This window comes from Molossus molossus, unplaced genomic scaffold (assembly GCF_014108415.1).
Source record: "Molossus molossus isolate mMolMol1 unplaced genomic scaffold, mMolMol1.p scaffold_m16_p_1, whole genome shotgun sequence".
In the NCBI taxonomy this organism is placed as follows: Eukaryota; Metazoa; Chordata; class Mammalia; order Chiroptera; family Molossidae; genus Molossus; species Molossus molossus.
Window position 1 is genome coordinate 223,110,931 of NW_023425344.1, and position 15,056 is coordinate 223,125,986.

Here is a 15,056-nt window from a genome sequence, read left to right on the forward strand (position 1 = left end):
ATTCTGGTCAAGGGCATGTACCTCGGTTGCAGTTTGTCCCCGGTCCTGGTCGGGTTGTGCGGGAAGCAACCAGTCGATGTGTCCCTCGCACATTGATGTTTTGCTCGTGCGCGCGCTCTCTCTGTCTCTCTCCCTCCCCCCTCCCTTCCTCCCCCCCCCCCTCCCTCTCCATTCTATCTGAAGATAAATAGAAAAATACCCTCAGGTGAGGATTAAAAATATAAATACATAAATAACAAATGCTGAGGAGGTGTTTGTGGCTGTCATGCTTTGCCAAGTTTATCTCCTTTCCTTTCCATCCAGCCCCTTAAAGAAAAAAGGAAAGAAATAGAGAAAGTGACTTAAAGAATTACAAAATCTTGAAGCCAGAGAAGCTCTTCAAGTAGTAGTCATTTAGCTCAACCCTTACATTTTCAAAGGATGACAATGATAATGATAGATTGGGATAACTATAATACCCACTACCATTTTTTTGTTGTTGTTAATCTTCACCCGAGGATATATTTTTCATTGATTTTTAGAGAGAATGGAAGGGAGGGAAGGAGGGGGAGAGAGAGAAACATCAGCGTGAGAGAGACACATTAATTGGTTGCCTCATGCAAGTGCCCCTATAGGGGCAAGGGATTCAACCCGTGACCCTTTGGTGCTTGGGCCGATGCTCTAACTGCTGAACCACACTGGCCAGGGCCCCACTACCATTTTTGACCACTCATTATGTGCCTGGTACTATGCCAAGTGCTTTACATGAATTTCCCTATGTAATACTTACACTAGCCCTATGAGATACTTGTTATTACGCTATTTTAGAGGTCCAGAAAGATTGGATATAACTGCATTGGGGTCCAGAGTGTGCTGAAGTAGCTATTGTGCAGAGAGATAAGGCATCTTTCTTGTTCAAGGTCCAGTTTTACAGTTAGAAGCAGACATGCATAGAATCCAGATCTCCTGACTTTGAACTCAGTGAAGATATATTTTTGTTTTGACATGAGAATTCATTCTCTCTGGTCATTTTGTCTCATTTTTAATTTTAGTGAAATTGAATGAAATAGAGGAAAGGGTGGTTTAGAATTGAGTTTTTTGGTGAGGTTTTAAAGTTTATTTTTAAATAGGCAGTCTTCCCAGACTGACTGGGAGTGTAGCAGAAGGCCTGAGAACCAGAAAGTGACACAGACCTTTTTATACCATCCCACTTGCAGGCCTTTGGAAAGTGATCCAGAGATGGTAACACGTAAACTGCACCAGCCAGTTCTCTTGGGTTCCCTATTTTTTACCTGGAGGGTATGTTTCTTGCACAGTTTTGAAAACCAAAGATTTAAACATCTTCTTGAGTAAACATGTATATAGATACATATTTATTTCTTGTTACCAGACAGCAGCATTCTAAAACTCTCTCTCTCTCTCTCTCTCTCATACACACACACACACGCACATCCGCCATCCTTTTGGTGAGTTGTTCTTTCATTTTCTTTTCTTATTTAATAATTAGCACAGTGCATACAAAACTCTCCTGAGACCTCATTAAATATATGCATGATCTTCAAAGTCCAGCTCAAAGCTTTCTCTTTCACCTCCCCTCTACTCTCAATCCAGTCTTTGTTCCTGTCTCCTCTGTGTTCTCATAGCACTCATTTTAAAAACCTTTTTTTTATTGGGTCCTAGTAACAATTTCACAGTGTTATATAGATAAACATATAATTCTTCTCATGTAGATTGTAAATTTCTTGAGAGTAAGAACTATACCCCACTTCATCTGTGATTACCCAAGCCTTGCACTGAAGACAGCCAGTAAATATTTGCTGAATTGTAATATAGTCGTTGTAAACACAGAACCCTAAGAAGTCAGATTTAGCAAATCAGCTTCCCAGACATGTCTGCCAAGTGGGTATTGAAACTTGTTTCAGTCAGTTCTGATGGGAACCAAGCAGAGGGGTGTGATGACACATAGATATATCTCTGGGGTCTACAGACCAATTATGGTTGTTTGTGCTAAGCGTCTGTTTTGCTACTTGGTCAAAACTTTAGGAGTTATACCCTTTACCTACCTCTTTTTTATTTTTTTGGTACATTCACCTAGCGGGAACTGAACCCGGGACTCTCTGGTCTGCAGGCTGATGCTCCAACCGCTAAGCCAAATCGGCCAGGGCAGTACCCACCTCTTTTATATCTGCTGCTACTTTGCCACCTAGTATTGCCTACACAAATTGTCTTTTGGACTTATCTTTTTTCTTCCTTCAGAGAAAACTAAGTGTTGAGCACCTTGGGGCACAGAAGAGGCAGAATTGGTTGTCTCTACAGAAACTTACTGCCTGCAGTAAATGCAGTATACACAGTTAAGTAATTGTGAGTGGGCCCTAGGGGAGGGATATGATTGGTTGTCTCATTCATAGTCCAGGCAGTTCTGCTAAAAGTTCAGAAGAGCCTTTCATGCTTGTGGACTGAATTGATGAGTTTTCCTAGAAGAGAGGCAACTGAGCTTGACCATATATTTGGAAAACAAGAGAGCAGGGAGCCTTTTGAAATAGGAAAGCAGAAGGAAAGACTTCTAGGCCCCTTGTATTTCATATATCTGTAAAATGGGGGTAATAGCTCCTATTTAATGAGGTAACATCTGTATGTGTAAAACGCACATGTAAGCTCCATGGCCTTGTCCTTCCCTATAAAGTATTCAGGCTAAAAAATCTCCCAGGCCCTCTGAGACAAAACTCTTACTTTAGTATAGTCATATGCATAATTATTTAATTTTGCAGGAGGGATTGCTAAATTCTTTAAATATATTTTTTAATAACATGGGAGAGAACCTTGGCAATTCACTTGTTTAACTTATTGGCTATTCTTTTGTCTAAACTAACTTTGTTTGTGTGTTTTAATCCTCACTCAAGGATATTTTTCTATTTATCTTCAGATAGAGTGGGAGGGAGGGAGAGGAAAAGAGAGAGAAACATCGATGTGAGAGGGACACATTGACTGGTTGCCTCTCACACCACCCTGACCAGGGCCAGGGACGAACCACAGCCGAGGCATGTGTCCTTGACTGGAATCAAACCTGAGACTCATTTGTCCGTGAGCTGACACTCTAACTGCTGAGCTAAACCTTCCAGGGCTAAACTAACTTTGTGTTTTGAGCCTAGGCTCGGGGCCTATATTTCCAGACCAGCAGAAACAGTGTCCTTTGGGAGTCTAGTGGAGGTTCAGTCAAACTGTTAGGGCAGGAAGGGACCTTAGCCAACACTAATTTAAGGGCCCACTGTTCCAAATACTGTCCAGCATTTTTCATGCTTATCTCATTTCCACCCCACAACAACTCAGTGTGGTGGTGGATATTATTTATTTAATTTATAGATGCGAACATAACTTGCCCTAGACCACCAAACTAATAATATCCAAGTAGACCAGAGATTCTGATTCAGTCTGGCAGAATCTTTCCATTATCGCAGCCTCCCTGAGAGATATTTAGTGGAACTGTCATTTTACTGGTGAGGAAACAGGCCTAGGGAGGCGAGGGATTTGTCCTAGTTCAGCCTATCAGTTGTTGATGAAGCTCAGACTAGAGAAGTTGTTTCCTGCCTTCGCCATTGGAAATTTACCACTTGAGCCAAGTTCTTCCTCTCAGGCACTCTGCCTTCTCTCTCCCTTTTTCTGTCCTGAGTCCGCCTTGTTTTGTTCTCTTTTGTCCTCTCTTGCATCTTTTCTCTTTTTCTCTGGGCCCCTACAGCTCTGCAATGATTCCTTTGTGTGTGGAGGTTGGAGTGTTTTTTTTAGATGTTTGTTATTTTTGGAAAGCACTTTAGGAACATTGTGTACAGAGGCCTATACAAATGTACTGATGGATTGATTAAGCTCTAAATGGGGAAGTGGAGTCTCCTTAGTTTGCTGCACTGTAGAGGGAGATAGATGTTAAGGTAGTTCTTGGGAGATGTAGGGGGAAAGGGCTGCTTATGCAGAATAAAGAGGCTGGATTTCATGTTTCTTCCTTCCAGTCAGAACTTTTATTGACTTATGTTTTCAGAAGAAATACTCTGGGTCCCTCCTATTCCCTAGAAGACATTCCAGATTTCTCAGAACTGAAAGGGCATTTGGGGATAATCCAGGCCTACCCCCCACCCCCCACCCCCAGGATCAGGAAAACTGATTGACTTGCCTGAGGCTAATTCACTGTGGGTTGGTGGAGCTGGGGCTTAGGGCTCCCTTCTACATTCAGGTCCGTGCTGCAGTCATCCTACTGTTAGGTTCTAGAAGAGAGATGTTGGAGATTGTTAAAGAAAAGGCTTAGGGATAAGGTGGTAAGGTGTGTCTGCTGGTGTTCCCACTGTTCAAAGCCTGAGGAATAGGGTAGGGGGAAAGCGTGACAGTTAGAGGATGTGATGAGTACTTCCCTGGGAGCAATATGAGGATACTAGGAAAATCAGAGCAATTCAAAAAACATCTAATGCCTGGCTTACCGTGGCTTAGATGACTTAGAGGAAAGCCAAGGGTTATTTCTTGTGATTTGTAGGAAGTGAATTTTTAAAAATATGATTTTATTGATTTTTTTTAAAGATAGAGGAAGGGAGAAAGAAACATTGATGGGTATCACCTGCACGTTCCTTAGTGGGGATTGAGCCCCCAACCCAGGCATGGACCCTGACCAGGAATTGAACCTGTGATCTCTTGGTGCATGGGAGGATGCTCAACCAGCTGAACCCCACAGGCCAGGGTGTTGGTAGTGAATTTTAACAAGAGTTTGATGTTTGTGACTTTGGGCTTTTGTACTGGAGATTAAGAGGAAATAGATTAGGTAACATGTTGGCTCTCAAAGATCTCAAAGTCCAACAGAAGACTCTGTGCTTGTTGAAGTACTCAGATGTTAGTGGCACAAAAGGAGGGGGAACATACAGAGGTTAGCAAGATTGAAAGGAGACATATCGGGCGGGGGGGGGGGGGAGTAAACTGAAGACATTTAGAAGTAGCTTAATTTTGTCATGTTAAGGAAAGAGAGTAGGAGGTATTAAGATTGGATCATCCTTTAGATATCTTTTGCTGCCGTGACCCAGCCACTCTAGGCTGGGTGGGAGTGAAGAGGGAGACACTGAAGGGAAGAAAAGGAGAAGTAAGGGAGGGCCTCCCTAACATGTTGGTCACTTCTCTTATCACACTGCTCTTGGGAACTTTGACTTCACAGAGTTAGGACTTCTTATTGTTATTCTTTGAAATGTAATTAACTAGTTAAATTCTGTTCACACTTCATGCAATATGCTTTGTCTTCGCCATCATGTGGCAGTATCAGGGTCAGGGAAGATGATTAAGCAGAGTAATAAACTTTCTTGTTCCAGACTCTCTACCACCACCATTCCCTTTCTGAACTAGTTTGAGGCAAGAAAAGGATTTACATTGATTTTACTGATCCAATCCCCTCTCCTAAATAATGGAGAAATGGGCCAAGGTTTAGGAAATAATTTATCCTAGGCTGACCTCACAGAACTGTAGAGAAACCCACCTAGGATCTGGGAGCCAAGTTTGACAGTCAAGACCCTTTTGCCTTCGCAGAGGAGAGCTCAGTAGAGTATGATTCAGCCCTGTCTCTCCAGCAGGATTATGACATTTTCGGCAGAGTAAAAGAACCCAATGCAACCAGGCATATGGCCTGAGGAGATCTGGGACCCAAGGTGTCTAGGGGACAGGGTGCCCTTGCTGTTTCATGGCTAGCTCCACCTACTGCTGCTGCCTCCCCAGGCTGTGAGCCATTTTTGAAGATGACTTCCAGGACACTTTTAATCTTAGTAGGCTCTTTGGTTAACCTGGAACCATCTGTGGCAGCAACAAGCAAGCAGACTGTGTGAACTTTGAGCTTATATTCCAGGTTCTGCTTAACATCATAAACCTACCATGCTTGTCATTATCATTTTTATGATGAGAAGTTTCTCAGCTAGTCCTTTGCTATCATGGCTTCTGGGCTAAGCCTATAAATAGAAAGACCCAAGTCTTTCAGTTTACAGAGTAGTCCCTCATAGTGTGTTTCTCTGAGCCTCACTAGAGACTAGTGAGATATTCAAAGCAAGCAACAGCCCCGATTTACAGATGAGGAAACATAGGTAGAGATGAGGTAAGTGGCTTCCCCAAGATCAGAGCCATGGCTTAAGGACAGTGTCCTTCCTCTTAGAGGGTCATTGTGGACAGGAAATGAATGTTCATGACATCACATTCGGCCGAGCACAGTCACTCAGCTTTTGATGGTTCTGAGTTTACAGAGCTGGGAAGGCCTGACCCTGCCCTTGAGGGACTGACAGTCTAGCTCATGGGGTCTTCCTTTACTATATTCTTTTAGGGTAGCAGCTGTAGTCCCAAGGAAGAAAATAAGAAGCGTGAATGCAGATTTTTCCATGACTCCCTGCTCTTTATTTTAGAGGGGAAAATGGGCTGCTGGAGGAAGAGATGGCTTATACAAAGAGAAGTTTGAATGCCATAGAGAATTCTGTGGCCAAGAAAGACCTTCAAGCCATTTTTTAAGATGTGGACATGAAAGCCAGAGAGTTATGACCAGCCATCTGGTTGGTGGCAGAGGTGGGACTACTGTAGCCTCAGGTTCTCTTCTCATTTCTAAGTTTAGATGTTATATGCCATGTAAGGGTGGGTGAATGCAGGCTTTGAAAATGAAGCTGAGTTCCAGGTTCCTCATTAATCATAATTTTTCATTTAAAAAAAAAACTTGTGATAAAATAAACATAAAAGTAACAACCATTAACCATTAAAAAAATTTTTTTTGTTGTTAACCTTACTGGAGGATATTGTTTCCATTGAGTTTTAGAGAGAGTAGAAGGCAGGGAGAAGGAGGAGAGAGAGAAACAACGATAAACACATTGTTTGGTCGCCTCCCTCATGCACCCTGACCGGGGCCGGGCATTGAGCCTACAACCCAGTACATGCCCTTGACCAGTAATTGAACCCGCGACCCTTCAGTTTGTGGGTCGGCACTCTAACCACTGATCCATACCGGCCAGGATGCAACCATTTTTATTTTTTTCGATCCTCACCCGAGGACATTTTTCTATTTAACTTGAGAGAGAGATTGAAATATCGACATCCGAGAGGGACATGTCGACTGGTAGCCTCCCACACCACCCCAACCAGGGCTGGGGATGAATGCAACCGAGGCACATGCCCTTGATAGGAATCAAACCGGCAACTCATTGGTCCAAGGGCCAACACTCTAACCACTGAGCCTAATCGGCTAGGGCAGGATTCAGCCATTTTTAAGTGTACAGTTCAGTGGTATTAAGTACAGTCATAATGTGTGACCATCACCACCATCCATCTTCATAACATTTTTCATCTTGCAAAACTGAAATTCTGTTCCCATTAAACAATGTAAACTTCCTATTCCACCCTCCTGATAACCACTATTCTGCTTTCTGTCTCTACTTAATCATAATTTTTTTAAATTGGGGGAAGTGGTCACTAACATACCAAAAGAATACTGAAGTGAAATGGATTCATTCTTTTCCCTTAAGTTTTTGCCTGTGTGTTTCTCTAGGGATAATGAATACCTAGTCTTAATTTGTTCTAAAATGTTTTTCTTTTGATTTGGTCTAAAACTACAATTCAAGGACAGGCCGGCCTGCCTGCCTTCTTTCCTCCCTCCCTCTACCCTCCCCCTTCCTTCCTGTGTTCAAAGCAGATACTTTCTTTAAATTATTGAATGTATATTGTGACCCTTTCTCCACAGTAGCTGGATTCTCCTGTTGTGGGCAATACTCTGAGGGTTGTGGGGATTCACTTTTCTTTGTATTATTTCTGAAGCACTGACCCTTGACCCAGACTTGCATGTAAACACTCCATTGGCGGTCCTCCATTTATCTTTTCTCTCTCTCTCTCTCTTTTTTTTGCAAAGCCCCATTTTCATCACACCATCTGTTGTGTACTTGATCAGGTCTTAGGCTTTATGGTGGAATTGGTCCCTTGTCAGTAAGGGAGGAGCCAGCTGTTTCTTTAAAACAAAATGAAATAGGAGCTCATATGTGTGCATCTTTCTCCCAAGTCTATACTGGCTCCTCCATATGCAACCACAGCAGATAACCCTACCAGACAGTCACCATTTCCTCAAGGCAACAACCAGTGGATCATCAATAATGACTCCTGCTTTTGCCACATCACAGCACGTGCTATTTCTGTAGTGAATGGATGAAGCTGATCAGAGTGGCACTTTGGGAGTAAAAAGGGGGTTCGTTCTGTTGGAGGTGGGCATGATGTGAAGTGTCAGAAAAGAATTCTTCCAGAAGACGATCGTGTGCTGAGCCCTGAAGGTGACTGTATTCCTGGCAGAGGGAGCACTTAGGTTTATTTGAATGTCAGTTTGTTGTGGGAGGAAAGATGTGGTCTACAGGATGGCCTTGCTATATTAATTTTATTTTATATTTTATCTGTTTGAATAGGTAGTACATGCACAAGATACAACACTCGAGATTAAAAGGAAATGCATTCAGTGAAAAATTAGTTTTCTTCTCTGTTAACCACTCAGTTCCCCTTCCTGAAGGCAATTTGTAAGCTACCAGTATCTTGTGCATTATACCAGATATTTTCAATGCACATAGAGGTCTGTGTGTGTGTGTGTGTGTTTAAAAAATACTCTCACTCATACAAATGGTTTTCTTCACTTACTATTGGAAGTCACTCCATACTACTGCAGACTGGACTTCCCAGTTATTTTTTATTTTTATTATTATTTTTTAATCACTGCATAGTATTCTGTTGTATGGATGTATGGCAGCTTATTTAACCGGTTTCCCTTCAATCTTTTGCTAGTATAAATAGTGCAGTGAATATCCCGCATATATGTCATTGTACATGTGATTTCTGAGGACAGATTGATAGGTTAGAGAATATATATGCATTTTGACAGATATTGTCAAAGAGTTCTACATTAATTATAAAATACTAAATTTAAGGTTCTTTACCACTTAGCATCTCCCTCTCCCCAATCCTCTAAAATCCCTGCCAGAGTGAGCTTTCTAAATGAATTTGGTACTGTAACTTCCCTGTTTCTATTCCTTATAAGCTCCACGTGGTTTCAGGGTACAGTTTAAACTCCTTAGCCTATCCTCTGCCTTGCTTTGACCCACTTTGACCCACTTGTACTTGGTATCTTCTTTTTTTCCTTCTTTTTCATTAGACGTATCCTTTAGCAGTGAGCTTAGCATCACTTCCTCTGGGTAGTCTTTCCTGATGATTTCTTTTCTTGCACAAAACACCTAAGCACCACTCTAATCTGTCCTCGTCCATTCACTGCAGAAATATTTGTTGTGCATGTGCTGTGATGTCATTCTCAGGTGTCATTCTCGATGATCCAGTGGTTGTTGCCTTAAGGGAAGGGTGACTGCCTGGTGGGATTACCTGTTTGGCTCTATGTAAAACAGCAGCACCAAAGGGCCATTCCTAACTGGCTGGTGGCCCTGGGCATATCCTTTAACCTCTTACAACCTTGGTTTGGCGTCTGTCAAATGAGGAGGTGAAGCCTGATAAACCTCCAAGGTACCGCAGCTCAGATCTTATTATTACTTACAATAGAAATAGCAGCCACTGTTTACTGAGGACTTGCAAAGTTCAGGCACTGTGTCGAGTACTTTGATTTTAATCCTTACATCAACCCTATGAAGACAGTAAGGTTACTGTCTGTTTTACTGAGGCTGAAAGAGTAATTTGGTCATAATAAAAGAAACATTTGAATTCTGGTATTCTGACTCTATGGTTCTTAGCCACATAAATGGATACACATTCCACACATTTATATACACACAGTTTTGTGTACTGTTTTGGGTCACTCACAGACTCCACCCCTAGAACTCTCCATGAATTGTCCTGTTCTATAGCTATAAAGGCTCAAGTTGGAGTCTGGGTAAAAGCTGAGGCTGAGGACACAATACTAGTAAAAAGTATTTGTAGGTAGTGGGTAGTTAGCTCTGTTCTTAAACCCCTGGCTCATGTTCATTGAAGATCGTGATGGCCGCTTTTCCTTTGGACTGAGACAACTCATTGCTGTTTACAGTAAAACTTTTATTTTTTTTAAATCCTTACCTGAGGATTTGTTTAGAGAGAGGAAGAGGGAGAGAGAGAAAGAAACATTAATGTTAGAAACATCAGTAAGCACCCTGGCCTTGGTTGGTTTGGCTCAGTGGTTAGAGCGTCGGCCTGCGGACCAGAGAGTCCCGAGTTCGGTTCCTGCTAAGAGCATGTACCTCGGTTGCAGGTTTGTCCCTGGCCCCGGTTGGAGTCGTGTGGGTGGCGACCACTTGATGTTTCTCTCTCACATCAATGTTTCTCTCTCTCTCTTTCTCCCTCTCGCTCTGATGATAAATGCAAAAAATAAAAAGTCAGCACCCTGACTGAGGATCAAACCCACAACCTAGATATGTCTCCTGACCAGGAATGGAACTGCAACCTTTTGGCGTATGGGACGTTTCAACCAACTGAGCTACTTGGCAGGGCTGCAATAACTCTTTTTATAAGGGGAATATAGGCCTGAGTCAAGGCTTCAGACATGGATTTACGTCAGGTATGGATAATATTCCTGACAGTCTCAGGGTTATCCTTTATTAGGGTTGTAGATGGCAGGCTTCTCTATTTACATAAGGTCTTTTAATGGAGAAGGAGGTGTATCTGGAATTAAAATGAAAAAGAAGGGTAATCTTATTATTTGGAATACCTGTTATAAACTAGGATGAATGAAATCAAATGAGTTAAGTAAAACATAATAGGTCCAAAATATAATATACCATCAATCCAACTGCTTCCCTGAAGGCACATAGCAAAACTTCCTTAAAAATCTTGACCCCTGTTTTTTTTTTTTGTTTTGTTTTGTTTTTAAGATACTGGTTCCTACTCTTCTGAAGTCTTTGTCTGAACTAGAGTGGGTGGTGGGGCTAATTAACAACTGTAGCCATGCTCCCCCACTTATTGTCAGGTACAGCCAACAAGTATGGCCTTTAGGGTCGGTCACAGGTGTGTTGGGTGAGCTGTTAAGTCATAGTCAGATCCTTGGGCTCATCCATCCTCAGGCAGTTGAGCAGGCCAAGCTGGGGGCCCTTGGCTCCCACTGTGCATTCCTTCTCTAGGCGGTGTAGTTCTCCCTTTAACACGTGCTCTCTCTTTCTCTCTCTCTTTTTTTTTTCTTTTGGTTATGTTGAACTTAACTTTGAGTCCAGGTGGCAAAGGCAAAGCAAGACTCTGGTGTAGCTGCTCTGTGTCAGCTGCTGCCTTTCTCTTCCTCTCTGCTGGAGCCTCTTTGGCAGTTAGCCAGGCAGAGCCAGGGCAGTCTCTGAAAGCTTTGCTGTGCCCAACAGATCTCCAGGTGAACTGATGCTGATGGCAGCTTGCTGCAGGCTTTGGTATTTTCCCAGAAAGAAGTTGAAAAACGACTTATGTGCTTGTCTCTTTTTTTGAAAGCAGGAATTCAGTTGCTAGAATTCTTTCAACTTTGTATGTGATTATGGCTTTTTTACCAAAGTGCCTAGTACTTGTAACTAATATATGGACAAAGTTTTCACTTCACTTATATCTTTGTTTTTTTGTTTGTTTTCTATAGGTGAATCTACACCTGGCTGACTTTAGAATTCTTCTGGCTTTTGATTTTTTTTTCTTTTTAAAATAACTTGGACGGATAAAAGATGTGCCATGGCAGGATAGCACCAAAGAGCACCTCAGCGTCTGCCGTGGCCTCTGTGGGACATGGAGTGTTCCTTCCGCTGGTGATCCTTAGCACCCTCCTTGGAGACGGACTTGCCTCAGGTGAGTCCTGACCTGTCTTCTGTCTGTGGGAGGGAAAAGACACAATACCTTTGTTTCTCCTAAAAGGTGGGATAGGGGATTCTCTGTCTGTTGGGCAGTTACAGGGAGAGCAGGGTGGGGGGCTTTTGTGCTGTGGTATAGCAGGGAGCCAGTACTGCAGATGTGTCACCAAGGGGCCTAATGAGCCAGATAGAGGACCGTTGTGTAGAAATATGCTGGTGATAACATTATCACCCCTCTCCCTTCCTGTAGTTATCAGGTGTGGGATTCAGATCGTGGTGTGCAGGTAAGGGTGCAGGCTTTGGAACCAGACTGCAAGTCTCTTTACTTCGGTAAACCTCAGTTTTCTCAGCTATAAAATGGTGAAAAATAATAGTACCTACTTCATAAGGTGGTTGTGAAGATTGAGTTAACACAGTAAGCACTTACTGATTGCTAGCTCTTTATTGTTTGTTTCTTGTCTTTCTGTTCTTTTTCTCAGAGTGAGTACAGAGTTGAGGTATTGTAATTTAGTGAAGCAGGACTTGGTCATTGACACTACAAACTTTGTGATCTTGGACAAGTCAACTTACCCATTCTGTGGCTCAAATTTCTGCATTGTCAGATGAAGGGGTTGACCTGGATAACCTTTAAGGTCACATCTAGCTCCCTGGTTCTGTACTTTCATGATTCTAAGGATTTTCTGGTTGAAGATGGTAGAAGAGTCCTAGTGGGCTACAGGTGCAGCAGTGACTCCTTTAGGATTTGTATGGTCCTTGTTGCCTTGAGCAGTGCTCTAAAGACCCTTCTAGGTTCTCATCATGTGGTCCTCTAGACCTGGTATCCTTTTTAGAAAGGGCATATTTGGGTGTGTATTGTAGGCCTCTGGGCGATGCTACAGAACCTGCCTCTGTATCTGCAAACATTGGTAGGGGTCTCAATCAATTATGATTGAGCTCACTAGTAATGGTGCCCCTATCAGAGTTCATTAGATACATGTGTATGGTAGTTTTTTTGACCAGCGTTCTCTGGAAAGGCATCTTAGCTAGATTCTGGAAGGAGCCTTGGAGGAAGGCTGGTGTGATGATACAGTATGGCTTTAAGAGCCCTGGCCGGTTTGGCTCAGTGGTTAGAGCGTCGGCCCGCAGACCAGAGAGTCCCGGGTTCAGTTCCCGCTAAGGGCATGTTCCTCAGTTACAGTTTGTCCCCGGTCCTGGTTGGGGTTGTGTGGATGGCAGTCAATGTGTCTTCTCTGTCACATCAGTGTTTCTCTTTCTCTTTCCCTCCGTCTCTCCCTCCTGCTCTATCTGAAGATAAATGCAAAAAAAAAAAAAAAAAAAAAAAATGTCCTTGGGTGAGGATAAAAAAAAAAAGGTCTCCATAGCTCAGTGTTATCTCATTCATTCTCTATCAGCTTTCACCACCCACTTGCCCAACACATACAGATAATGGTGCGATCTCATTTAATCTTATTTTTCTTCTGAATTGTTGGGAGAAACGGTTACTGAATCTTTTGCTCTGTCATAGCTTTCCTCATCACGCACATACAGATTTCTTCTGCCACTGCCTCCCATTCATCTCATTCGGACACTTAACCCAAACCTTTTCCATAAACCTGAGACCTTATTGTCTGTGAGGAGCCCCTGGCACAACCAAGGGGGCCATAAATGGTTGGGACCCCACAGTGTGGACATCATGGTTCTATGAAGTTTTAAAGGAACAGAAGGCCAGCCTACACCAATGTGTGAAGCAGGCCTACATTCATAGGGCCATTCCAAAGCCAGAGGAGGCCTCTAGAATGGTAGTTATAGAACCATGGAATATGGAGATCTTTTCTTGTTCACCACTTTATCTCTAGAGTGGAAGTTGGCAAACTGTACCACAGGCCAAATCCTACCTGCTGTCTGTTTTTCTATGGCCTTTGAGCTAAGAATGGTTTTTATATTTTTAAATAGTTGGGGGGAAAATCAAAAGAATAATATTTCACAATACATAAAAATTATATGAAACTTACATTTCAGTATCCATAAATAAAGTTTTATTGGAACATAGCAGTATTCATTTGTGTATATGTTGTCTATGACTGCTTTTGTGCTGCAGTGGCAGAGTTGAGTAGTTGTGACATAGACTGTATAGCCCCCAAAGCCTAAAATATTTAGACTTTAAAATATTTTGCCCTTCATGGAAGAGATTTGCCATACTACCCCAGCCCAGAACAAATAATACTCAATGAGTATGTGCATGAATGGAATGACTGTCAGGGCAGATGGAAGGAAGCTAGGACTGGTCAGAGCTAGCTATGACGGACTTTACAGGTTGTGCATTTGCCCAGAGTCTTAGGGCCAGGACCACAACCTGGCCTATTGCCTGGTGCACTATCATGACCATCCTTGTCCAAGACTCCTTTGGAGAAGCTATCTCAGCTTGTTACCTGACAGTATTAGGGTCTGGCCTCTGTGTCTGAAGTCTTTAGTTTTCTTATCTTCATTAAGCCACCCCCCTACTTCACTGTCCTTTTTATGGGCTTCACCCTGTCTCTTCCCATTCTCCAGCTATCCATACCTTCCCAAGTTTCCATCCAAAGTCTGAAATCAATTATCAGGAACTGCTGGTTCCAGACTGGCTGGATAAAGGGATTATTATTCTACAGTATGGAAAAATATATGCCTATAGTGTTGGCTTTGTTGTTTTCTTTCCTTCCCCCATCTGCAAAGAATCTTCATTCCCCTGCCATCCCCCCTCCATCCCCCCAGTCTTTCTGATCCCTATAAAACATGTATTGGCACAGAGCAGGGTGCATTCAGGGGAAGGGGTTTTGCTGTTTCTTAGATCCAGTACACCAAACTGCTGCCAAACCACTCTCTGGAGTGGTTTCTGGGAGAAGGAGGTGCCCACTTCTTGGCCTGAAACCCAGAGCACACCTGTATGGCCGTGCCTGCCATGAGCAACATGCCAAGCAAGCTTGCCAAGAAACTAAGATTCTCAGATACTCTGAAGTCAGGGAAAGGCAATTTAGTTCAGGAAAGGTCCTATCTTCCTTGTCCTGCATTTCTTGCCTTCTTCTATAGCTGCCCCTAAACACCCATTCTAGAGGCATTTTAAAGTGAGGTAAACTACATGGCTTTGTTATCCAGTGGGCTCTAGTAGACCCTGAATATGTTTGTGTACATGCACATTCATGACTATGCAAATCTCATTGGACATAGGTAAGTGGACATATTCTTGGGGGGTAATTTGTCTGCATAGTCTCTGGCCATAAGTACCATAGTCACCCCCTAGTCTTGGTCATGCTTGTTTAGGTTTAGAATAAAAGTATAAAGAGG

At 42.7% G+C, this 15,056-nt stretch overlaps 1 protein-coding gene across 1 annotated transcript in view; it reads left to right on the forward strand.

Moving 5' to 3' along the window:
• Positions 1–6,311: 6,311 nt before the first annotated feature.
• SUSD6 (sushi domain containing 6) overlaps positions 6,312–15,056 on the forward strand; it is a 62,760-nt gene continuing 54,015 nt past the window's right edge. The window contains exons 1-3 of the mRNA XM_036252082.1: positions 6,312–6,537; positions 10,341–10,522; positions 11,552–11,754. Coding sequence (XP_036107975.1) covers positions 11,634–11,754 — 121 coding nt within the window. The 5' untranslated portion in view covers positions 6,312–6,537; positions 10,341–10,522; positions 11,552–11,633. The remainder of the gene's footprint in view (positions 6,538–10,340; positions 10,523–11,551; positions 11,755–15,056) is intronic.